The sequence below is a fragment of the Pristiophorus japonicus genome, chromosome 7 (assembly GCF_044704955.1).
Source record: "Pristiophorus japonicus isolate sPriJap1 chromosome 7, sPriJap1.hap1, whole genome shotgun sequence".
NCBI classification, from domain to species: domain Eukaryota; kingdom Metazoa; phylum Chordata; class Chondrichthyes; family Pristiophoridae; genus Pristiophorus; species Pristiophorus japonicus.
Window position 1 is genome coordinate 178,378,052 of NC_091983.1, and position 27,116 is coordinate 178,405,167.

Consider the following 27,116-nt stretch of genomic DNA (forward strand, 5'->3'; position numbering starts at 1 on the left):
TTCAATCAGGTTTGTCAGGCATGACCTACCTTTCACAAATCCATGCTGGCTCTCTCTGATCAACTGAAAATGTTCAAGGTGTTCAGTCACCCTATCTCATCTTTCACCCTCCATAAGCTTCTGTTGATTACTAATACAAGAGAGACCAGCTTGGAGCTGTTGTGTTTGTGCCAGGATTGGAAGTTCTCAACACAGTCTTTGCTTATGGATTTTATTGGAGAAAATGATACTCCCAGACAACGCACAAAGCGATGTGAAGATTGCAAGAGACCTCGCGAAACAGTTGTTGAGCTCAGTCACAGGGTGATTCACCCCGGTTCTTCCCTATTTCTTTTATATTAGAAGACTCTAAAAACATCCCAATAGTGGATAATCAAGGGGCTATCGGGAGGGAGGAACTTAATACAATCACGATCACTAAAGAAGCAGCACTCGGTAAAATAATGAGACTAAAGGCGGACAAGTCCCCTGGACCTGATGGCTTGCATCCTAGGGTCCTAAAAGAAGTGGCTGCAGAGATAGTGGATACATTGGTTGTAATCTACCAAAATTCCCTGGATTCTGGAGCGGTCCCAGTGGATTGGAAAACTGCAAATGTAACGTCCCTATTTAAAAAAAGGAGGCAGACAAAAAGCAGGAAACTATAGACCAGTTAGCCTAACATCTGTCGTTGGGGAAAATGCTGGAGTCCATTATTAAGGAAGCAGTAGCGGGACATTTGCAAAAGTATAATACAATCAAGCAAAGTCAGCATGGTTTTATGAAAGAGAAATCATGTTTGACAAATTTACTGGAGATCTTTGAGGATGTAACGAGCAGGGTGGATAAGGGGGAACCAGTGAATGTGGTGTATTTGGATTTCCAAAAGGCATTCGATAAGGTACCACCTAAGAGTGGAGGCAAGTCTTCCTTGATTTTGAGGGACTGTCTATGATGATGATGACATAAGAGGTTACTGCACAAGATAAAAGTTCACGGGTTGGTGGTAATATATTAGCATGGATAGAAGGTTGGCTAACTAACAGAAAACGGGATAAATGGGTCATTTTCCAGTTGGCAAACAGTGACTAGTGGGGTGCCACAGGGCTCGTTGCTGGGTCCTCAACTATTTACAGTCTATATTAATGACTTGGATGAAGGGACCGAGTGTAATGTAGCCACGTTTGCTGAAGATACAAAGATAGGTGGGAAAGCAAATTGTAAGGAGGACAGAAAAAATCTGCAAAGGGATATAGACAGGCTAAGTGAGTGGACCAAAATTTGGCAGCTGGAGTGTATAATGTGGGAAAATGTGAGGTTATCCACTTTGGCAAAAATAATAGAAAAGCAAATTATAATTTAAATGGAGAAGAAGTACAGAGGGACCTGGGGGTCCTTGTGCATGAAATACAAAAAGTTAGTATGCAGGTACAGCAAGTAATCAGGAAGGCAAACGGAATGTTGGCCTTTATTGCAAGGGGGATAGAGTATAAAAGCAGAGAAGTCCTGCTCCCATTGTACAGGGTATTGGTAAGGTCACACCTGGAGTACTGTGTACAGTTTTGGTCTCCATATTTAAGGAATGATATACTTGCATTGGAGGCTGTTCAGAGAAGGTTCACTAGGTTGATTTCAGAGATGAGGGGGTTGACTTATGAGGATAGGTTGGGCCATATACATTGGAGTTCAGAAGAATGAGAGGTGATCTTATTGAAACATACAAGATAATAAAGAGGCTCGACAAGTTGGATGCAAAGAGGATATTTCCACTCCTAGGGGACATAGTCTCAGAATAAGCGGTCGCCCATTTAAAACTGAGCTGAGGAGAAATTTTTTCTGAGAGTTGTAAATCCATGGAATTCTCTGCCCAGAGAGCTGTGGAGGCTGGGTCATTGAATATATTTAAGGCGGAGATAGACAGATTTTTGAGCGATAAAGGAGTAAAAGGTTTTGGGGAGCGGGTAGGGAAATGTAGCTGAGTCCAGATCAGATCAGCCATGATCTTACTGAATGGCAGAGCAGGTTCGAGTAGCCAAATGGCCCACTCTTGCTCCTATTTCTTATGTTATGTTCTAATAGTCTCGCTTTTATCCTCCGCTAAAAGGCCATTACATCATGTCTCCGCCATGACCTTTATAGTTGGTTTACACTAACTTACATCAGTTCAGTATTCCAGAGAGTGGATCTCATAACAATAGCTGTCCTTTCATATGCAGAAAAGGAAAATATATAATTGTCAAATCGATAGATGTATCTATTAGTTCATTAGAGCTATATAAGGCTACCTGATATAATGACAGGTGGTACAGTCTTGCAAAGCAGCCTTCATGATTTGAGCAGTCTTGTGACATTCTACAGATATCACTTGCTTCAACAGATTCAACGAAAAACTTACTTTAACCACAAAATGAAGTCCTGAGCATAAAATAGATTCATTAATAAATTCCTGTGAGCATTCCTAACACTTCAGCTCATCTAAAATTCTGCTACCCATTTCATATCACACACTGAGTCCTGCTTACCCATCATTCTTATCCTTATCACACAAAATAATAGTTTATTATGCTTTTTATGTTGTCCAGATTCAGTATGAACAGAGAGTCTCAGAACTTGAACAACTTTTAGTACGCAAGCTAATTCATGAAACAGAAAAATTAGATGACCATGATCCAAAAATGAAGATAATGGAAGAGGAAATTCTCAAGTTAAAAGAGGCCCACAAGTCCAAGGAAAATCGTCTCAGGAGTGACATTGAGGTGCTGAAAAACGAACTTTATCAAGCAGAATTGAAGTTAATGGACAGAGAAGAAAGCTCCCTTAGAATGGTTGACCAACTTATGCAACATACATATCAGCAAGCCAAGATCGAGAAACTTAATTTAGAACTGGCTGCTAAAAACCGAGAAATACAAGAGCTTTCAAAGACATTGGAACGCCTCCAGAGAGAGAGGAGGGTGCTCCTTAATACCAAAACACTGGCTGACAAATATGATGCTCGACAGAAATCAACCAAGAAGTCCAAAAAGGACAAAGAGTCTACAGAACCTTTCCCAGCAACTTTAGATAAAAAAATTTATCAGCCAAATGACTTTTCTGGTTCTCATATATCAGAGGTTCTGAAAGAAAATGACATGCTGAAGAACAACATGGAAAGATTGTCTTTGGAAATGGACCAGCAACGAGTAAACTTAGCCCAATTTGAAAATGAAGCAAGGAGGTAAAGCTGGGTTTAAACTATTTTTTAATTTGTTTCTAGAAACTGCAATTTGAGTTCATTGTACTTGGTCAGTAAATGCAGTATGTGGTGTACAGAGGCATGCACATGAGGAAGGTTCAAGCCATCAACACCCCCTCCCGATTGCCACTGCTACCTCCTGACCTAGTTGTCCTCACTTACCTGAAGGCCTCTCTCATACGAGTAGCAGCTCGATCTTTAATTGTGCATCACCTGTAAGATGCCTGTTGCTCTTGGCAGCTCATTGCCTCGAGGTAAAGTCGGCCCAGGGGCACTCAGACCTCACTATTCAGTTGCATCTGAATTTCTAGGGGCTGTAGTATCTTATACCTTTCAAAAATATATCAAAGGGCTTCATGTACATTTTGAATTACTTTGAAACATAGAAACATAGAAAATAGGTGCAGGAATAGGCCATTCGGCCCTTCGAGCCTGCACCGCCATTCAATGAGTTCATGGCTGAACATGCAACTTCAGTACCCCATTCCTGCTTTCTCGCCATACCCCTTGATCCCCCTAGTAGCAAGGACTACATCTAACTCCTTTGAATATATTTAGTGAATTGGTCTCAACAACTTTCTGTGGTAGAGAATTCCACAGGTTCACCACTCTGGGTGAAGAAGTTTCTCCTCATCTCGGTCCTAAATGGCTTACCCCTTATCCTTAGACTGTGACCCCTGGTTCTGGACTTCCCCAACATTGGGAACATTCTTCCTGCATCTAACCTGTCTAAACCCGTCAGAATTTTAAACGTTTCTATGAGATCCCCTCTCATTCTTCTGAACTTCAGTGAATACAAGCCCAGTTGATCCAATCTTTCTTGATATGTCAGTCCCGCCATCCCGGGAATCAGTCTGGTGAACCTTCGCTGCACTCCATCAATAGCAAGAATGTCCATCCTGAAGTTAGGAGACCAAAACTGTACACAATACTCCAGGTGTGGCCTCACCAAGGCCCTGTACAACTGTAGTAACACCTCCCTGCCCCTGTACTCAAATCCCCTCGCTATGAAGGCCAACATGCCCATTTGCTTTCTTGACCGCCTGCTGTACCTGCATACCAACCTTCAACGACTGATGTACCATGACACCCAGGTCTCGTTGCACCTCCCCTTTTCCTAATCTGTCACCATTCAGATAATAGTCTGTCTCTCTGTTTTTACCACCAAAGTAGATAACCTCACATTTATCCACATTATACTTCATCTGCCATGCATTAACCCACTCACCTAACCTATCCAAGTCACTCTGCAGCCTCCTCGCAGCTCACACTGCCACCCAACTTAGTGTCATCCGCAAATTTGGAGATACTACATTTAATCCCCTGGTCTAAATCATTAATGTACAATGTAAACAGCTGGGGCCCCAGCACACAACCTTGCGGTACCCCACGAGTCACTGCCTGCCATTCTGAAAAGTACCCATTTACTCCTACTCTTTGCTTCCTGTCTGACAACCAGTTCTCAATCCATGTCAGCACACTACCCCCAATCCCATGTGCTTTAACTTTGCACATTAATCTCCTGTGTGGGACCTTGTCGAAAGCCTTCTGAAAGTCCAAATACACCACATCAACTGGTTCTCCCTTGTCCACTCTACTGGAAACATCCTCAAAAAATTCCAGAAGATTTGTCGAGCATGATTTCCCTTTCACAAATCCATGCTGACTTGGACCTATCATGTCACCTCTTTCCAAATGTGCTGCTATGACATCCTTAATAATTGATTCCATCATTTTACCCACTACCGATGTCAGGCTGACCAGTCCATAATTCCCTGTTTTCTCTCTCCCTCCTTTTTTAAAAAGTGGGTTTACATTGGCTACCCTCCACTCCCTAGGAACTGATCCAGAATCTATGGAATGTTGGAAAATGACTGTCAATGCATCCGCTATTTCCAAGGCCACCTCCTTAAGTACTCTGGGATGCAGTCCATCGGGCCCTAGGGATTTATCGGCCTTCAATCCCATCAATTTCTCCAGCACAATTTCCCGACTAATAAGGATTTCCCTCAGTTCCTCCTCCTTACGAGACCCTCTGACCCCTTTTATATCCGGAAGGTTGTTTGTGTCCTCCTTAGTGAATACCGAACCAAAGTACTTGTTCAATTGGTCTGCCATTTCTTTGTTCCCCATTATGACTTCCCCTGATTCTGACTGGAGGGGACCTACATTTGTCTTTACTAACCTTTTTCTCTTTACGTATCTATAGAAGTGTTTGCAGTCCGTTTTAATGTTCCCTGCAAACTTCCTCTCGTACTCTATTTTCCCTGCCCTAATCAAACCCTTTGTCCTCCTCTGCTGAGTTCTAAATTTCTCCCAGTTCCCAGGTTCGCTGCTATTTCTGGCCAATTTGTATGCCACTTCCTTGGCTTTAATACTATCCCTGATTTCCCTTGATAGCCACGGTTGAGCCACCTTCCCTTTTTTATTTTTACGCCAGACAAGGATGTACAATTGTTGTAGTTCATCCATGCGGTCTCTAAATGTCTGCCATTGCCCATCCACTGTCAACCCGTTAAGTATCTTTCGCCAATCTATCCTAGCCAATTCACGCCTCATACCTTCAAAGTTACCCTTCTTTAAGTTCTGGACCATGGTCTCTGAATTAACTGTTTCATTCTCCATCCTAATGCAGAATTCCACCATATTATGGTCACTCTTCCCCAAGGGGCCTCGCACAACGAGATTGCTAATTAATCCTCTCTCATTACACAACACCCAGTCTAAAATGGCCTCTCCTCTCGTTGGTTCCTTGACATATTGGTGTAGAAAACCATCCCTTATGCACTCCAGGAAATCCTCCTCCATTGTATTGCTTCCAGTTTGGTTAGCCCAATCTATATGCCTATTAAAGTCGCCCATGATAACTGCTGCACCTTTATTGCATGCACCCCTAATTTCCTGTTTGATGCCCTCCCCAACATTACTACTGTTTGGAGGCCTGTACACAACTTCCACTAACGTTTTTTGCCCTTTGGTGTTCTGCAGCTCTACCCATATAGATTCCACATCATCCAAGCTAATGTCCTTTCTAACTGTTGCATTAATCTCCTCTTTAACCAGCAATGCTACCCCACTTTCTTTTCCTTTTATTCTATCCTTCCTGAATGTTGAATACCCTTGAATGTTGAGTTCCCAGCCCTGATCATCTTGGAGCCACGTCTCTGTAATCCCAATCACATCATATCTGTTAACATCTATTTGCACAGTTAATTCATCCACCTCATTACGGATACTCCTTGCATTAAGACACAAAGCCTTCAGGCTTGTTTTTTTTTTTAACACCCTTTTTCCTTTTAGAATTATGATGTAATGTGGCCCATTTTGCTTCTTGCCTTTGTTTACTCAGCCTTCCACTATTGCTTTTACCTTTCTACCATCTGTTTCTGACTCCATATTACTTCGCCCTCTCTCGCTGCATAGATTCCCATCCCCCTGCCATATTAGTTTAAACACTCCCGAACTGCATTAGCAAATGTTACCCCCAGGACATCAGTTCCAATCCTGCCCAAGTGCAAACCGTCCCTTTTGTACAGATCCCACTTTCCCCAGAACTGGTTCCAATGTCCCAGGAATTTGAATCCCTCCCTCTTGCACCACTGCTCAAGCCACATATTTTTTCTAACTATCTTGCTTCCGCTTCTCTGATTAGCACGTGGCACTGGTAGCAATCCAGAGATTACTCCCTTTGAAGAGAAGTGACTGTTGTGTAAACAAACATGACACCCATTTTCTACAGCAAGATCCCACAGTTACTTTGCATTTGATGGTGTTGGTTGAGTTATCAGTGGAAGGCAATAGCCAGGCCATGTGAAGAATATCTCTACTATTTTTAAATGGCTCTTTGGGATATTTAATGTCCACCAGAACCACAGGAATGGACAGACAGGGCCTCCATTTAACATCTCACATGAAGAATGGAACCTCCTTAGTACTTCACTGAAGTGTCAACCTAAGTGATGTACTCAAGCCCTGGAGTGAGGGCTTGCACCCACAACTTGACTTGGGTGAGGGTGCTACCAATTGAGTCAAACTTGCATCTGGTGAAAAATAGTGAGAAATTATGGTCATAAATACGTTGCTGGATATTTTTTTAATGTTTACCTGTGCTCGTTTTTGGTTGCTGTTTGATATAGTTGTTCATGTAAAAGCAGCACATTTCAATGTTTTTCTCTATACTGCAGAGCACAAGGAGGTGTTTCTGAGCATGTTGCAGCATTAAAAGCAGCTCATCAGCAAGAAGTAGAACGGATATTGACTCAGCATGCACTGGAACACTCCTCCTCCAAAGTGGCTGAATTGTCAAATAAAATCTCTACCCAAGAGGTACAGGAAATTTAATTCCCCTGTAGCATCACTTAAAGCATTTTTTTTTTTGCATTTGTTGTTCAGGAGTGTTTCGAGGCATAGATAATGGATTTAGAATTTCATAAACAGTGAGGATTTAAAAAATGTAATTAATTTTGTGTGTGCTTTTTATGGGATTTTTTTTTTCTTTTCAGAGGGGGAATAGTGAGGTGGGCAAGGAACTGGCATTGTATTGTGCAGAATTTTTTTTTAATGGAATATAATTGTGTGCAATTTTTTGATCCAGCAAGTCACACTTTTGTAGTGATGCAAATGGTGAATTGGGACCAAGTGCAGTATTCAGGTCAAGCAGGATTAGAGGGCGAGGCTAGTTTAACACAGGCAGAGGGTGGAGGGAGGGAGGGAGGGGGATTGTTAAGAGGAGGAAGGGAGAGGAGTAGGAGGAAGATGCCAGAAGGGGAAGATTGTGGGAGTAAACATATCCTCCCAACTTCCTTGCTATCCAGAGCTTGGAAATCCTCTCTGGGAAGGGGAGAGGAGTTGAGACTGGTCCTCCCAAAGCTCTGGGTACTTTATCAAAAAATTCAGATCGAAAAATATATTTTAGGGTGTGCCTTTGCATTAACAGTACAATCAGAAGACTGATTCTTTTGGGCATGCTTGCAGTGTCACACTGGCAGTGTAGTCACTGCTGGGTGGGGGAGACAGTGGAAGAAGACCAAAAAGGCCACTACAGAAAATATATATTTGAAAAGATTTTTCCTTGATGAGATGTTATTAAAAGTTGATCTGAGATTTCTGTGGAGTGTTGGCCATCTCAGAATTGGGGGAGGCAGGGAGTGGTTGTGGGAGTGGGGTAGTAGTAGCATCTATATATTTATGTGACTGTTAATTATGCTGAGGTCCTGACAGGAAGGTCACTTCATTTTTGGGTTTCCTAACCTGTATGATTGGAAATAAAAGGAAGATGCAGAGCTTCCAAGTTGGCACCGTTTGGAAATGCAGGACATTTCACAACAGCTGCTTTACACTGTTAAATCCTACTTGTCCACCTACCATCACTGCGACAGATTTAAAATGGAATTCTGCTATTTTTAGTGACACCTACAGGTGTAACTGTTATTTCAGGTACACGTTGACACATTTAGAATGTTTCTATCCATAGTGTGATTTATGGATTTTGGAATAGAATGTCGGGACCCAGTCAGCATTTTTCACATATAATAGGTGGATTTTGTAGAATTACTTTTGGTGAATTGTGATTAAAAACAAAATTGAAATTGGGGATGAAGGTTTTGCACCATATAATTGAGGAATCACAAAAGTAGAACATATTCATTTAGAAAGGATGAAACACTTAACCAATGAGAAAGAACATTCACAGACAGTCATAACATACAGTACTGGCTCCACACACATGACAAAGGCAAGAAATGTTATTAAGATTTGGCCAAAATTTCAAAATATGAATTTTTTTTTTAAACTGCCAATGCTGAAGATCTAAATTGAAAATAGAAAATATGATCATACAGAGCAAATCTGAGCATTTGAAATACCTTTTCTTTTTATCACATGTTGATGGAATTGCTGTGTATTTCCAGCTGTTTTATTTTGCATGTGAAATTATGATTCCAAAGTAGGATCTTCTCCACATACGTTGTTCGAAACCCTATCTGTTACGTATTTGCTAGGTTTTTTTGTTTTCTAGAGTATTTATATTTTCCTATAACATACCATGGTATAGTTCCCCTTCTCTGGGAGGGTGACTCACTTTATGATGCTTAATGTAATGAGCATTGGGAAATGCAGATCAGTAAATCAGATGCAGACAAACACTTTGCTCTACAATGGAAGACCCAGTCATCAGCTGTTGAAATTAATTTTGTGCATTAGTAGTGTCATTCTCTGCTAATTTCAACTGGAGTCCATTAAAAAAGCCAAGCCGGCATTGCCTCAAAACCGTGATGCTATATTATTACCTTTTGACGCAACAGTGTTATCTGGCATTTTTATGTTGGAAGAAGATTAGTACATGAGGGGGAAAGAAATAGAAAGATATGTCAATAGCATGAAATGAAGTGAGGTAAGAGGTGACTCTTGTGAAGCATAGACTGAGCCGAATTGCCTGTTTCTGTGCTGTAAATGGGTTAGAGTTTAATCTTAGTTAATTTTTCCTGGTGGATTTTTAGATTATAGCTGAGTTACAGAAAATTAAAGAGGTGCACTCTTCAGAAAAGTGTTTTGTAAACTTTTTGAAAGGCCAGATATCATTTACATCTTGATGTGGTACTAAGTTAGAGAAAACAGGAAGGTTCCAGATTTGATCACTGGTCTTTGCTAAGTCCTTTTTGGAATCATAATTTTATTCACTGAAAACAAAACTGCTGGAAATACACAGCAGTCCATCAGCATTTGAAAAAGAGGAACGCTGTTTAAAGTACAGAAACCAGAATTGCTGTTTTTATTTCTGATTTCCAGCATTTGTAGTTGTATTTTTAATTCATATATTTAATAGAGCAGAAATAGGGGTGCTACAAGAGATCTCCATTACTCTAGAGAGTGGAAAAATCAGCCAGGGCTCCTGCTTTTAGCAAGTGCATGAGTGGGGAACGAGATGAGGACAGGATAGGGCTCAGATATATATATTTTTTTCCCTTTACTGATTTATCAGTTGTGGTGGATTTTGATAATTAGGACACTCTGAACAAGCTTGTAATCGAGCATTTGCATTAAATAGTTGCACTCTGACTGCAGCCATGGGAAAGATCAGCAGTCCAATCCATTTTTACACAACAGTAGCCCAAGTGGTCATCTAGCATGGAATGAGGTGAGGTTTGGAGAGAGATGGGGAATTGAGGGAAAAGATAACTTGACGCCAGTTGCAAGAACTTCATGGATTTCTTGGTCTTCAAAATTGAGGCTATCTGGTCAACTGCTTGTTTCCTCGAGCCACTCTGCTCTCAATAACTGAATACTCTTGGATTATCTCCTACTTTAGCTCTGACCTAATAACATTCCATAGCCTCTCCCACCCCTTTACACACTGCCCTCAAAAGTTGCCTCCTCCTCCACGAGAACTGCTCATTTGAATATGCTACACATCGTCAAATGCTTCCTCATCTCAGCCACTGTTTTCTCCCTTTTCAAAACTGCCATAATTTCCCACTCCTTAAAAGTCTACCCTTAATCTTTCCATATTCTCCAGCTACAGCTCTGTCTATAACGTGGAGTGTAGTCCCCACCAATGTTTCAGCTTGTTAAAGTGGCCACGCAGGCCAAAAGAAGATTAGAGGGAACATTGATCACCACCCAGCTCTATGTCCACCTCTTCTACTACACCATTTAAATCCCTTCAATCAAGCTTCTATCCTATCCACTCCACTGAGACTGCCCAAGTCAAAGACACCAATGACATTTGTGTGACTGATCACGTTGCGTTATTCCTCTTAATTCTCTTAGACATCACTGCAGCTTTCAACATGACCAATCGTACCATTTGTCTCCACCACCTCTATCTGATCCACCTCCATAACACTGCTTTCTCATAATTCCATTCTACCCATCCCACCACAGATAGCCCATTGTATAGAACAGGACGAGAAACCATTATAAACAATCAGCTTTACTAATAATAATAACTTTTATTTATATAGTGCCTTTAACGTAGTAAAATGTCCCAAGGCGCTTCACAACAGTGTTACAATACAAAAAAGATAAATTTGACACCGAGCCACAAAAGAAGAAATTAAGGCAGTTGACCAAAAGCTTGTTTAAGGACGTCTTAAAGGAGGAAAGGGAGGCGGAAAGGTTTAGGGAGGGAGTTCTAGAGCTTGGGGCCCAAACAGCAAAGGCACGGCCACCGATGAGTGAGCAGTTATAATTAGGGATGATCAAGAGGCCAGAATTTTGAAATCGAAGCGTTGTTTTACCGGGAGCCAATGTAGGTCAGAAAGCACAGGGATGATGGGTGATTGTGACTTGGTGCAAGTTAGTACATGAGCTGCTGAGTTTTGGATAACCTCAGGTTTACATAGTGCAGAATGTGGGAGGCAGGCCAGGATTGAGTTGGAGTAATCAAGTCTAGAGGTAACAAAGGCATGAATGAGGGCTTCAGCAGTAGAAGAGCTGAGGCAGGGGTGGAGGCGGGCAATGTTATGGAGGTGGAAAAAGGCGGTTTTAGTTATGCCGTGAAAACTCATTTCAGGGTCAAATATGACACCAAGGGTTTGGCATACTTCAAAGTCTGATTATAGATGGGCTCCAGCTGTTCTTCATCTATATGCTGCCCCTCGGTGACATTATCTATAAGTATATATGCTGATGTTACACGATGTTTCCTGTCCACCACTCCTCTTTATTCTACCACTATCACTGTACTGTCCCAGCTGTCAATCTGACATGGATAGGTGAGATGTTTTGCAGCTTAACACTGGCAAAATCAAAGCTATCCTGTTCAGTCTCTGCCAGAAACCCTCCACTTTAACACCTGGTCCCATCTCCCCTTCCTAGATGCCCACTCAAGCTGAACTCAACGGTGCCTTGACTAAACTGAGCTTCAATCTGCACATCCAGTGAATCGACAAAACTGCTTAATCACATCTCTAAAGTATTGCAGGTCCTGCCTCACCCTCACTGCAGTTGAAACCATAATCCATGCCATTATTCACCTTCAGACACAACATCTGTGTTGGCCTCCCAAGCGCCACTCTAAATAAACTCCAATTCATTGAAAGCTCCACTGACTGCATCCTATCCTATACGAAGTCCTGGTCACCAATCTTTCCAGTCTTCACTAACTTCAATTGTTGCTCCACCCTTGAACACATCAACTTCAAATTCCTTATTTTTATCTGAAAATCATTCCACAGCCTTGCTCCGCCCTACATTTGTAAATTCGTCCAGCCCTATCTCCCAACTTGTACCCTCCACTCTTTGAAGCTGGTCTGCTATGCTCCCTAAACTTTCTCTGCACTACCATTGGTGGCACAGTCTTCAATTGTCTCACCCTATCACTTTGGAGCTTTTCCCTAAACTCTTCCACCTTAAAAGTCTGCTTAAAGCCTACTTCTTTCGTAATGCATTCAGCCAAATTCCCCAATTTCCATCCTGCTCCTCTTCCTCACGTCTGACTGTCAACTGTGGAGCACCTTATGATGCTTTGGTACATGAAAGATATTATAGAAATGAAGGTTTTTGAAAGGCACTGAAACATACTTGTGCATTATCTATTCCCCTCACTTTTTAAAGGTTATGATGCAGCACCTTCGAGAACAGGTTAATGAGCTCCAGAAAGACCGGGAGGCTCTTTCTTTTGCAAAACTCCATGAAGAAACCCTGGAGACTCAGGTGCTTATGAATCAGATATTAACATTCTTTATGTGTTGATTTAATCCTGCATTCACAGTAATGTAAATTCATATGTGGAAAAAATTTAATTGCAGCAAAGTCCAAGTGAAAAATAAAAGAGGGTTCTAAACTCTCATGCGGGGGAAAAAAGTAGCCAACAGTAAATCCATCCAGTTTCAAAAATAAATTTCAGAGATAATTGGGCATATTGAACTAACTGGAACCTCATCAACTCAAAATGTTTAAGATTTTTTAGAAACTGCTAAAAATAGATATGTTATAAAGAGTGATTTTAACAGATTGTTCAATTTTGTGAATTTTGCATTTAATGTTTTCATAATGTATGACGTGAACTATAATAATATCTTGTGTTTTTAATAGTTAAAAAAGTCTCAGATATACAGGGTATCAGGCCAGAAACCAGTCATATTTTAGGAGATTTTCAAGCCGGTTGCAAGGACAACCAAAAAACCGGAGAGACAGAGCAACATGACTTGTCATATATATGACAACAATGGTTAAAATGTGCTTTATTGTAAAAGTAAAAATCACCAGAGCAACAACTGGTAAAATTGGCACTGAACCGGAGAATCTGATGTATCTGTCTAAGGTGTCTGTTCATTTTTACCATTCAGAGGTCTTTTGGAGACTATGCTCGAATTTCTCACTGACACTAAAAGATATCATTTGACCATATTAATTGAGACAGAGAAGAGTTATTCAGGGTTATGAATGCAAGTATTTATTTGGTTAAGATTGAGTTAAAAGATATTTGTAAACATTCTACAATACCTAAACTAAAATCCAATAAAACTGAATTATCAAAACAAATTCCAGGAAATTTAGCAATCCCATACTCTGATCCTTGAGAACTTTATTGCCCAATTATAGATATGAGCACGACAGAATACTAAATTTCACATTTGCTTTGATGTACAAGCCTAGAATTTGATTTGCTGATTTTCTGAAGTTTATAAATTGGAAAATTTAGTGCACGCTGAAGAATGGCTTTGCAGGGAGCATAAGCAATTTATTGCAGTAAATCAAATGATGCAGACTTAAACGATTACCAAAAAACACTATGGTCCTGTACATTTATCACTTTAGAGGCATTTTAGTAGAACTGAATTGAATGTCATTCACATGTTTGCTTACAATGTTTATTTAAAACTAGTAGAGCTCCATTGCTTATGGTAAATTGGATGATGTGCTATTCTATAAGGACAGGAGTCCTTTGTAATGAATAACATATTGTTCTACTTGTTATATATGTGGACTTGTATTTACTCTGTACAGCCACCAGAGGGCTCATTCCCCGGAGTCCCAAGGGATCCCATAAGCCCTTGGGAGCACAGGTATTTAAGAAGGCTTCACAGGTTGGAGAGACACTCTGCAGACCTGCAATAAAAGACTACGGTCACACTTTACTTTGAGCTCACAGTGTTCAGTCTGACTCTTTCTCCATACACTACACTGCTGAGGTGGATCTGTGCATCTTTAAGACCATAAAAGTCTCATTATTAAGTGAACAAAGTTTCAGATCCTTCTGAAATTAATGGTTACTTGGTCAGGGAACTCTGGAGATTGAAGGATAGATATTCCTCTGCCCTGTACCTAGGGAATGGGCAATCCCTAGATGCAGGGTGGAGGAAAAGAGACAGAGGCCCATTGTGTCATGTTCCCATTCCTATGACACTACACCAGCATTTTCTGGAGCTTTTCCAAGAAATATAACTGGGCTTGCACCTGCAGTAGGCACAGGCCAAGTGTTGGGACTTTGAGGCAGAAGGAGGCATTCCCTTGTAAGTTTACTCAGTCAGCGCTGCAATGAAAGGCATCTAAAAAGCTGTCCTCACATGATGCACACTGGATACCAGTAGAGGAAAATCTCCCTTTGAATATGCATGTCTGTATCGCTTTGCCTCTCTCTCGCTCTCTGAGATAATAGAAAAATACAGAGAGACGAATGGAAGATTTACAGCAGGGACATGGCTCAGCAGGATTGTGAGCTGCTTACTACAGTTTTATATCTGAATTGCACATCCTTCCCTTCCTCTGTTTAGCCTCCACATACATTGAATTTTACTGTAACAAATGTATTTATGCAGAATAACACACTGACATGATTAGTCACAATACAACATCAGCTTGCATTTATATGGTGCCTTTTTTGTAGAACAATCTGCAAAGCTTACAGAGGAGGATAAACAAATGTCCAGCCTTTGAAGGAGTTTAGAAGAGTTAACCAAAAGCTCAGTCGAAAAGATTAAGGTTGAGGGGGTTTCTAAAGGTGTGAGAAGGGAGCTATTAGAGGCAGGTTTCAGGAGTGAGTACCAGAAAACAGAGCTGAAAGTTGTACCACCAAAGCACGCGAGAGGGAGATGGATACTTAGAGGGCCAAAGTCAGAGGATTGAAGGGTATGAACGGGAATGTAAGGCTGCAAGGTACGTTGCAAAACCAAAGAGGATTTGTATGTAAGGAGACAAATTTTGATGCTAAAAGGGACAAGGGGCCATTATATTCAGGGAAGACAGGCATTATGAGAAAGTGGAGCTTGTGCAAGCCAGGATGTGGGCGGCAGAGATTTCAACGATACTGAGTTTATGCAGGGTGGAGGCCAAAAAAGAGGGCAATGGAAAAATCAAGACCAGAGGTGGTGATACTCTGGAGAAGAGATTTGATGGTGAAGATTGAGAGAGGCAATTTTTTAAAGGTAAAACTAAGCAGTCTTTGTGATCAATAGGGTATGTTTGAAGTTCAGCTCTGGGTTAAACAGAATGTCAACGTTGTGTAGTCTTAATTCAGCTCAAGAGATAAACCAGAGAAGGAGATGAAGTCCGTGGCAAAGGTTGGGTCCGAAAACAATAGCTTTGGTTTTCCTAATCAATGTGATGAAATTCTGGCTTAACCATAATGCAATGTTAGGCAGACAATTTTATGCACAGGGATGGTTCCGGAATCAAAGGAAGTGATAAAGCTGGGTGATGGCAGCACATTGTCACCGAGTGGAGCAGGATTCCTCCAAGTACCAAGAGGAAAATCTGGACCTCTGCTGACCTGGGCTCTCCCACTTACCAACTGCAAGACCCTGTCAACCCCCTGCCGCCCCCCCCACCGCTCTCTTATGACTTACTTGAGTGCCTGGAGGGTGGCCAGAAATCCCAAGGAAACTAAATCAGGGACTCAATAAAATTAATGCAAGTAAAATAATAGTAATGGATAAAATAATGGCACTAAAGAGTGACAAACTCCCAAGACCAGGTGGTCTCCATCCCAGGGTTTTAAAGGAAGTAGGTGAGTATATTGCAGAGAACCTAACTATAATCTTCCAAAGTTCTCTCGATTCAGGAACCGTTCCTTTAGATTGGAAAATTGCGCATATCGCTCCGCTATTTAAAAATGGTGAGAGGGGAACTGAGGGAATTATAGACCAGTTAGCCTAACATCTGTTGTCGGGAAATTGCTATAGAGTCTATAATTAAAGATAGGGTGACTGAACACCTCGAACATTTTTAATTGATTAGAGAGAGCCAGCATAGATTTGTGAAAGGTAGATCATGCCTAACAAACCTGAATTAATTTCTCAAAGAGGTGACTAAAGTAGTGGACAGGGGAATGTCTCTATGGATGTTATTTATATGGACTTCTGGAAGCCATTTGATTAAGTCCCACATAAGAGACTGTTAATTAAGGTAGAAGCCCACAGATTTGAGGGCAAATTATTGACTTGGTTAGGAAATTGGCTGAGCGGCAAGAGACCGGCAGTAGGGATAATGGGTAGGTACTCAAATTGGCAGGAGGTGACTAGTGGTGTCCTGCAGGGATCTGTTTTGGGGCCTCAACTATTCACAGTGTTAACAACTTGGATGATGACATAGAAAGTCACATATCCAAATTTTCCAATGACACAAAGCTGGATTTGTAGGGAGTGTTGATGGGTGCATAAAATTACAATGGGATATCAGCAGATTAAATGAATGGGCAAAACTGTGGCAAATTGATTTCAATCTAGGCAAATGTGAGATCATCCACTTTGGACCTAAAAGGGCTAGAACAGGGTACTTTCTAAATGGTGAAAGGTTAAAACAGTGGAAGCCGGAAGAGACTTGGGGGTCCATACATTAAAATGTCATGAACAGATACGGAAAATAATCAAAAAGGCTAATGGGATGCTGGCCTTTATATCTAGAAGACTAGAATAAAAGGGCATAGAAGTTATACTGCAGCTGTACAAAACCCTGGTTAGACCACATCTGGAGTACTGTGAGCAGTTCTGGGGAAGGACATATTGATCTTGGAGGGAGTGCAGCGTAGGTTTATTAGAATGATACCCGGACTTCAAGGATTAAGTTACAAGGAAAGATTACACAAATTAGGGTTGTATTCCCTAGAATTTAGATGGTTAAGGGATGATCTGATCGAAGTTATCAAGATATTAAGTGGAACAGATAGGGTAGATAGAGAGAAACTATTTCCACTGGTTGGGGATTCTAGGACTGGGGGCATAGGCTCAGGAATGAAATTAGGAAACACTTCTACACACAAATGGTGATAGAAGATAGGAACTCTCATCCGCAAATGCCAATTGATGCTAGATCAATTGTTAATTTTAAATCGGAGATTGCTAGCTCTCTGTTAACCAAAGGTATTAAAAGATTCTGGGGCGGTCCCAGAAAATTGGATAACCGCAAATGTAACGCCCCTATTTATAAAAGGGAGGCAGACAAAAAGCAGGAAACTATAGATCAGTTAGCCTAACATCTGTCGTAGGAAAATGCTGGAGTCCAGTCATCATAGGCAGTCCCTCGGAATCGAGGAAGACTTGCTTCCATTCTTAACATGAGTTCTTAGGTGGCTGTACAGTCCAATACAAGAACCACAGTCTCTGTCACAGGTGGGACAAATTGTCATTGAGGGAAGGGCTGGGTGGGACAGGTTTGCCGCACCCTCTTTCCGCTGCCTGTGCTCGATTTCTGCATGCTCTCGGCAACGAGATTCGAGGTGCTCACTGCCCTGCCGGATGCACTTCCTCCACTTAGGGCGGTCTTTGGTCAGGGGCTCCCAGGTGTCAGCGCTGGAGTCCATTATTAAGGAAACAGTAGCGGGACATTTGGAAAAGCATGATTCAATCAGGCAGAGTCAGCATGGTTTTATGAAAGGGAAATCAAGTTTGACAAATTTGCTGGAGTTCTTTAAGGATGTAACGAGCAGGGTGGATAAGGGGGAACTAGTGCATGTGGTGAATTTGGATTTCCAAAAGACATTCGATAAGGTGCGACATAAAAGGTTACTAAAGTTCATGGGGTTGGGGGTAATATATTAGCGGGGATAGAGGATTGGCTAACGAACAGAAAACAGAGAGTCGGGATAAAGGTGTCATTTTCCGGTTGGCAAACAGTGACTAATGGGGTGCCGCAGGGATCGGTGCTGGGTTCTCAACTATGTACAATTTATATTGATGACTTAGATGAAAGGACCGAGTGTAATGTAGCCAAGTTTGCTGATGTTACAAAGATGGATCGGAAAGCAAATTGTGAGGAGGACACAAAAAAAATCTGCAAAGGGATATAGACAGGCTAAGTGAATGGGCAAACATTGGGCAGAAGGAGTATAATGTGGGAAAATGTGAGGTTATCCACTTGGGCAGAAATAATAGAAAAGCAAATTATAATTTAAATGGAGAAAAATGCAAAGTGCTGCAGTACAGAGAGACCTGGGGGTCCTTGTGCATGAAACACAAAAAGTTAGTATGCAGGTACAGCAAGTAATCAGGAAGACAAATTGAATGTTTGCCTTTATTGCAAGGGGGATAGAGTATAAAATGGAGAAGTCCTGCTACAACTGTACAGGGTATTAGTGAGGCCACACCTGGAGTACTGCGTACAATTTTGGTCTCTGTATTTAAGGAAGGATATACTTGCATTGGAGGCTGTTTAGAGAAGGTTCACTGGGTTGATTCCGGAGATGAGGGGATTGACTTATGAGGATAGGTTGAGTAGGTTGGGCCAATACTAATTGGAGTTCAGAAGGATGAGAGGTGATCTTATTGAAACATATAAGATAATGAGGGGGCTCGGCAAGGTGGATGCAGAGAGGATATTTCCACTCATAGGGGAAACTTAAACTAGGAGACATAATCTTAGAATAAGGGGTTGCCCATTTAAAATTGAGATGAGAAATTTCTTCTCTGAAGGTTGTAAATCTATGGAATTCTCTGCCCCAGAGAGCTATGAAGGCTGGGTCATTGAATATATTTAAGGTGGAGATAGACAGATATTTGAGCAATAAGGGAGTAAAGGTTTATGGGGAGCGGGCAGGGAGGTGGAGCTGAGTCCATGATCAGATCAGCCATGATCTTATTCAATGGTGGAGCAGGCTCGAGGGGCCAAATGGCCTACTCCTGCTCCTATTTCTTATGTTCTTATGATATGGGCCAAAGACAGGTATATGGAGTTAGGCCGCGGATCAGCCATGATCTCATTGAATGGCGTAGCAGGCTCGAGGGGCTGAATGGCCTACTCCTGTTCCTATGTTTCTGTGTTCCTAAATGTTCTTTCGGGCAGGCAGCTAGCTGGTAGGATATGAATGAAGCCCGACCATTAATATTGGCCAGGCCTCTATCGGACTGGCATCCTATTGGTTTTCCACTTGGGAGATATAATAGCCCCTCAAACAGTTACGTTTTGTATCTAGCAGCCATATTAAACAGGAAAAAAAAATTCAAGTTGGGCCCCAGATTTGCCATTGCACCTCTTTCATCTCGCCTTCAAAGATCTATCGCTTTCTTTTTTTATAATTCCTTCTTGAGATGTGGGTGTCACTGGCAAGACTGTCATTTATTGCTCATCATTAGTTGCCCTGAGAAGGTGGTGGTAGGCCGCCTTCTTGAACAGTTGCAGTCCCTGTGGTGAAGGTGCACCCACAGTGCTGGTCTCCAGTCGTCTTGGTTAATCCTTGCCACTGGACCAAGACCAAGCTGTCAAGTCCTTGTGGTGGCTGGATTGCAACGGCCACCACACGTTAAAAAATTCCACGCACAGGCATCTTCCACCCTTCAATATGTAGTTTGGGACCTGGAATATCCGGTCCTTCATTTAAACACCTGTGAACTCATCGAAGTCGAACCAAGTCATGCTCGATACAAGGGACCGCCTAAGAAGAAGAATTAAGTAAGGAGTTTTAGCCCAGCGATGATAAATAAACGCGATTATATGGCCTAGGCAGCAGATGAATTGTTTGGTCCGGTTTTATTTGCATTATTTATTGTACAACTGAGTGGCTTTAGAGGCCAGTTGAATCACAAATAGGCTAGACATGGTAAGTATGACCATGAAGGGTGAAGGATGTTAGTGAGCCAGTTGGGTTTTCACAATAATCCGACAGCTTCACGGTTACTTTTACTGATGCTAGCTTTTTATTCCTAGGTTTTTTAACCAAATTCAAATTCTCTATTATTGCTTGAGGCTTCTGGATTACTAGTCCAGTAACACAACCACTATAGTCTATACACTTGTATGCAAAACCAAGGTCACTGTGCCTGCCACTAGTACCATAGGAAGTTCCTGGCCCTATCCCGTATCACTAGCCTTGTAAGGGTGAGGAGGAACACTCAGCACAGGCCAGGGTATCGAGGTTCCAGCCTATTTTCGAGCCTTCCCACTGAAGTTATGGCGGGAGTATGCCGCAAGGGTCAAGGGATTTCAGCCCAAGATTATCTAGATCGCAAATACCTTTGCAGAGTACAATTCCATTTGCACCTGGAAAAAGAACCCTTATCTGAACTAATTTCTTGATGTAGAGCTTTTCCAATTTCTTATCAATAGCATGTATCTTGTCTCCCATTTTAAAACTGTAAGCAAATAGCCACCATCCTAGCTATTTTTTTTTAATATATAAAGTGGGCAGAGAATCTATATCGTCGGAGAGAGACAGCTTCTTTGTCCCAACAATGTTCCTGAACTCATTCAAATCCCATTTAGAGTTCATTCAACTCAGGCCTGCACTAAATATTGTTAGTATAGCTGAGGAAATTGGTAATCCATGTTCTATTTTGCCAAGTTAATAAGAATTTCACTTTTCAATAATCTGGTCTAGTAGTGTATTTATGTATTGAAAGAAAAACCGCTGTAGATATTTTGGTGCCAGCTGCTCCATGACGAGATTGCATGCCTGTTTCAAAAGAATGTCTTCACTGCTGATTCAATACTGTGCCTGCCACTAGTACCAAATGATACATTGCATTAACATCATCATTAACTTACACACTCACTGGCTAACATTCCTTTCTTAATATGCACTACCAAAATTAGATTAACCAATGCGTCTATCGATGCTGTCATGCACAAAAACAGCTGCCACGTTTGCCTATGTAGTGATTACTGCACCAAATAATTCATCTTGTATGCAGCATTTGATATTTCTGGTAAGACATTAGCCCGGAATTTGGGGTCTCGATGACAGCAAACTGGCAGCGTTCGCCGACATTCTGTCTTTGAAACAACAGCAACTTGTATTTAGATCGCCTTTAACGTCGTAAAACATCCCATGGCGCTTCACAGGAGTATTATAAGACAAAAGATTTGACACCGAGCCACATAAGGAGAAATTAGGGTAGGTGACGAAAAGCTTGGTTAAAGACATAGGGGTCAAAATTCGTTACTGCTGTTTTTGAGGCGGTGACACTGCCTGAAGGGTGCCTTTACCACCAGGTGATAATCACCACCTCAAACTACCAAATTAAATTTTTCCGCCCAAAGGTGAGACAGCAGCACTAAAAGTGGCGTTGCACACTTATACTCGGGTGCCAACGGAGCGGTAGCTCAGGAGGCCTACTAAATTTCCCGACAGTAGACTGCCGCCATGCAAGTTGAAAAAAATGGAGAAAAAAAAGTTTCCAAAAACTTCTCTGACCCACACTTCCCCACTGGTACCATTAATGCATAAATCCTGAAAAAATTTAAGAAAACAACTTACCTTGATCTCCGGACGATACCGGCCCAGGATCCCCGATGTACCAGCAGCTTTTCCAGGCTGTGCAAACGCCTACCTAGTTTGCAACCGCAGTGCCAAGGGAGCGTTGCATGCTCTATGACATCATCACGTGGGTGGCCATGGAGCACGCAGCCATACCTCTTGGCACCGCCCCCACTAAATTTCTCCAGAGGCCAGGAACCCACTCACCGCCAACGTTCCTTAGCGCCGGAGAGGGGCAGCAAAGAGTTGGCGTTATCATCCAAATTTCGACCCCGTAGATTTTAAGGAGTGTCTTAAAGGAGGAAAGAGAGTAGAGACGGAGAGGTTTACAGAGGGAATTCCAGAGCTTAGGGTCTACGCAACAGAAGGTTGAGCGATTATTATCAGGGATGCTCGAGAGGGCAGAATTAGAGGAATACAAATATCTCGGGGGGTGGGGGGGGCCTGAAGGAGATTACAGAGATAGGGAGGGGTGAGGCCATTGAGGGATTTGAAAACAAGGATGAGAATTTTCAAACTGAGACATTGCTTAACCGGGAGTCAATGGAGGTCAGCGAGCACAGGGGTGAAGGGTGAATGGGACTTGGTGCAAGTTAGGACATGGGCAACTGAGTTTTTGATGACCTAAAGTTTACATAGTGTAGAATGTGAGAGGCCAGCCAGGGGTGCATTAGAATAGTTAAGTCTAGAGGTAACAAAGGCATGGATGAGGGTTTCAGCAGCAGATGAACGGAGACGGGCGATGTTACGGAGGTGGAAATAGGCGGTCTTTGTTATGCTGTGGATATGTGGTCGGAAGCTCATTTCAGGGTCAAATATGACACCAAGGTTGTTCAGCCTCAGACAGATGTTAGGAAGCGGGGGATGGAGTTTATGGCAGGGACCAAAAACACTGGCTTTGATCTTCCCAATATTTCATTGGAGAAAATTTCTGCTCATCCAGAACTGGATGTCGGACAAGCAGTTTGACAATGTAGAGACCGTGGCGGGGTCAAGAGAAGTGGAGGTGAGGTAGAGCTGGGTGTCATCAGCGTACATGTGGAAACTGATGCTGTATTTTCACGTAATGTCGCTAAGGGGGGCAACATGTAGATGAGAAATAAGAGGGGGCTAAGGATAAATCCTTGGGGGAGGTGGGGTACACCGAGGTAATGATGCGGGCAGCGGGAAGTGAAGCCATTGAAGGTGATTTTCTGGCTATGATTAGATAAGAATGGAACCAGGCGAGTGCAGTCCCACCCAGCTGGACGACAGTGGAGAGGTGTTGGAGAAGGATGGAATGATAAAACCGTGTCAAAGGTGACACAGTTGACCGCAGGAAACTTACACAACTTCGGTATTTGACGCAGACGCATGTGGAAATCCCGAAGTTGCACTCTGTCAATGACAACACCGAAACTTGTAAATCTTGTCAATCGTTGAAACTGATGAAAATCATGGCACTTCCGCAGTAAGTACACTGTTAAATTCCCCACTAAAAGTTAGACCCAAAGGGATAAGGTGTAACTGGGATTTTAACAGCTAAACAAATGTTAAAGTTCTAGAAAACTAATTTTAATTTTGTGCTGTGAAATTTGTTCACTTTAATAAAAATTAAAATTTTAAGAAACTTTTCCAAAAAAAAAATGTTTTAAGTTTGTCCATCTTTATTTCAGGTTTGCCTTTTCCCCATGTGAGAGTCCCAATCTTTCTTTTGCTCTCTAACTATTTTAAAAAGTTAGAATTTTAAGAGCTTACTCTTTTCTTTGTTCCCCATTTGTGATAATTGTGCGTTTTGATTGGCTGCTTAGACAGCCTGTTGACATCAGCAGTTCGCACAAGGGGATCCCCACTACAGTCCGTTGAATTGAATTGACAGTTGGAAAACAAGAATTTCTCGACACAGGGATTGAGTGATCCTTGTGCAGAGTGTACTTTGGGGCCAGCAGCAAGCACCTTTGCTTTGTTGCTGACTGCAAATTCCGGGCCATTATATTAATGTTTATCTTTCCTTCTCTGTTGGCATAATCCTATGTACATGCTTTTTATAATACACTCTTTTGTAAAAAAAAAACTGATCTGCATGTAATTAAATTTCAACTCCTAGATGGCCAAGCTTTTAGAAGAACTCAGGGAAGCCAAAGAGAATCACAGTCCAGAGATGAGGCACTTCTTGGCCCTGGAAAGGAAGATTCAGAAGATGGAGTTCAAGTATGCTCAGAGAGAGCAAGAATTCCAACAGGTACTGTATAATCAGTTCCTAAGTGGTGCAAGAAGGGCAGTAAAGTAATTACAGAACGGGAACGAGATACTGTGTAATTTTAATCATTTGAATAAAAAGTGTATATGATTCAGACATCACGCCTCAAAAGTGATGCACATCAAAAGTGATGCACCTCAAAAGCACCATTCATCCATATGACAAAAATTGATTGGTTCAAATAACCAACAGCTGTTTGTTCTGCTGATTAGCTCAAGTGTGACTAATGCAAAAATGATCAAAATACCTGCAAGAATCTTTGCCCTTTTATCTGGAGCCTGAATTTGAAATTTCACCTGGGCATTGGTGCTGGGAATTCTGAGCTCCAATGGCACAAAAAAAAATCCAAAAAAACACAAAAAAAGGGCCTTGTAAATGTTTGGTGTGCCCCCCAGATCGGGGGGACACGATTTAAGAATTAATGTTTTAGTTTCCTCCCAAAAGAGTTCTGAGCTCCAATGGGCAAATTCTGTATGTGTGAGGGAAAAGTGCATTGTGATGGTAGTAATCTTCACCCTGTTGTGGAAATATAGGGCCAAGTTTGCCCCCAGGGTTAGAACGGCGCATTTCTGTGTGATGCGGCGACTTTTTAGAACAGAAACGGCGCCTATTATTTACCTCGGTATTCTCCCCTCCGTCCGGTGGATCCAGGCCCTTGGTGCACCGCAGCAGAACGCGTGGAGGCAGAGCCAGGTCCCGGTGCTGAAAACAGTGCCGGGACCTCTCTACATGCGCGCTAGAGTGTGCGCACATGTGCAGTAGCTCCAGGCCCCCACGTCGGCAGCGGCGGGGACCACCCACCCGCCCGGCATCTTGCTGGGGGCGGGCCCCGCCCGAAGTCTTTGGCTGCCTGGCCCGGTTTCTACATCCTCGGCGGGGCCTACCCACCCCACCCAAAGTCTTCAGCGCGGCCCGTTCAGCCTCCCTCCCTCTCCCCCCCCCCCCCCCCCCACTCCTCTTTTCCCTCCCTCCTCCCCTCCTCTGTCCCTCCCCCCCTTCTCCTCCTCTCTCTCTCTCTCTCTCTCTCTCTCTCTCTCTCTCTCTCTCTCCTCCCCCCCCACTCCTCTCTCCCCCCCCCCACTCCTCTCTCCCCCCCCCCCACTCCTCTCTCCCCCCCCCACCTCTCTTCCCCCCCCCACTCCTCTCTTCCCCCCCCCCACTCCTCTCTCCCCCCCCCCCACTCCTCTCTCCCCCCCCACTCCTCTCTTTCCCCCCCCTCCCACTCCTTCCTCTCTCTTCCCCCCCCACTCCTCTCTCTTCCCCCTCCCTCCCTTTACTCCTCCCCCCCTTTCCTCCTCCCCCTTTACTCTCCCCCCTCCCCTTTACTCTCCCCCTCCCCCTTTACTCTCTCCCCTCCCCCTTTACTCTCTCCCCTCCCCTTTACTCTCCCCTCCCCCTTTACTCTCCCCTCCCCCTTTACTCTCCCCTCCCCCTTTACTCTCCCCCCTCCCCCTTTACTCTCCCCCCTCCCCCTTTACTCTCCCCCCTCCCCCTTTACTCTCCCCCTCCCCCTTTACTCTCCCCCTCCCCCTTTACTCTCCCCCCTCCCCCTTTACTCTCCCCTCCCCTTTACTCTCCCCCCCTCCCCCTTTACTCTCCCCCTCCCTTACTCTCCCCCCTCCCCCTTTACTCTCCCCCTCCCCTTTACTCTCCCCCTCCCCCTTTACTCTCCCCCCCTCCCCCTTTACTCTCCCCCTCCCCTTTACTCTCCCCCCTCCCCCTTTACTCTCCCCCCTCCCCCTTTACTCTCCCCTCTCCCCCTTTACTCTCCCCCCTCCCCCTTTACTCTCCCCCTCCCCCTTTACTCTCCCCCTCCCCCTTTACTCTCCCCCTCCCCCTTTACTCTCCCCCCTCCCCCTTTACTCTCCCCCCTCCCCCTTTACTCTCCCCTTCTACTATCCCCCTTTCCATCCCCTTTACTCTTCCCCCCTCCCCTTTACTCTCCCCCATCCCCTTTACTCTCCCCCATCCCCTTTACTCTCCCCCATCCCCTTTACTCTCCCCCATCCCCTTTACTCTCCCCCATCCCCTTTACTCTCCCCCATCCCCTTTACTCTCCCCCATCCCCTTTACTCTCCCCCATCCCCTTTACTCTCCCCCATCCCCTTTACTCTCCCCCATCCCCTTTACTCTCCCCCCTCCCACACCCTCCTCTCCCCCCCCACACCCTCCTCTCCCCCCCACACCCTCCTCTTCCCCCCCCACACCCTCCTCTTCCCCCCCCCCACACCCTCCTCTTCCCCCCCCCCACACCCTCCTCTCCCCCCCCCACACCCTCCTCTCCCCCCCCCACACCCTCCTCTCCCCCCCCACACCCTCCTCTCCCCCCCCCACACCCTCCTCTCCCCCCCCCCCCCCACACCCTCCTCTCCCCCCCCCCCACACCCTCCTCTCCCCCCCCACACCTTCCTCTCCCCCCCCACACCCTCCTCTTCCCCCCCCCACACCCTCCTCTTCCCCCCCCCCACACCCTCCTCTCCCCCCCCACACCCTCCTCTCACCCCCCTCTCACCCTCCTCTCCCCCCTCTCACCCTCCTCTCCCCCCCTCTCACCCTCCTCTTCCCCCCCCCTCTCACCCTCCTCTCCCCCCCTCTCACCCTCCTCTCACCCTCCTCTCCCCCCTCTCACCCTCCTCTCCCCCCCTCTCACCCTCCTCTCCCCTCCTCTCACCCTCCTCTCACCCTCCTCTCACCCTCCTCTCCCCCCTCTCACCCTCCTCTCCCCCTCCTCACCCTCCTCTCCCCCCTCTCACCCTCCTCTCCCCCCCCTCTTCCCCCCCTCTCACCCTCCTCTCCCCCCCCTCTTCCCCCCCTCTCACCCTCCTCTCCCCCCCTCCTCACCCTCCTCTCCCCCCCCTCTCCCCCCTCTCACCCTCCTCTCCCCCTCCTCACCCTCCTCTCCCCCCCTCTCACCCTCCTCTCCCCCCCTCTCACCCTCCTCTCCCCCCCCTCTCACCCTCCTCTCCCCCCATCTCACCCTCCTCTCTCACCCTCCTCTCCCCCCCCTCTCACCCTCCTCTCCCCCCCTCTCACCC

General features: G+C 44.1%; 1 protein-coding gene across 1 annotated transcript in view; it reads left to right on the forward strand.

The window, feature by feature from the left end:
- Window positions 1-27,116, forward strand: part of cep162 (centrosomal protein 162) — a 222,779-nt gene that overhangs the window by 193,000 nt on the left and 2,663 nt on the right. The window contains exons 24-27 of the mRNA XM_070885594.1: window positions 2,562-3,196; window positions 7,399-7,540; window positions 12,770-12,868; window positions 23,929-24,063. Of these exons, the coding sequence (XP_070741695.1) occupies window positions 2,562-3,196; window positions 7,399-7,540; window positions 12,770-12,868; window positions 23,929-24,063 (1,011 nt within the window). The remainder of the gene's footprint in view (window positions 1-2,561; window positions 3,197-7,398; window positions 7,541-12,769; window positions 12,869-23,928; window positions 24,064-27,116) is intronic.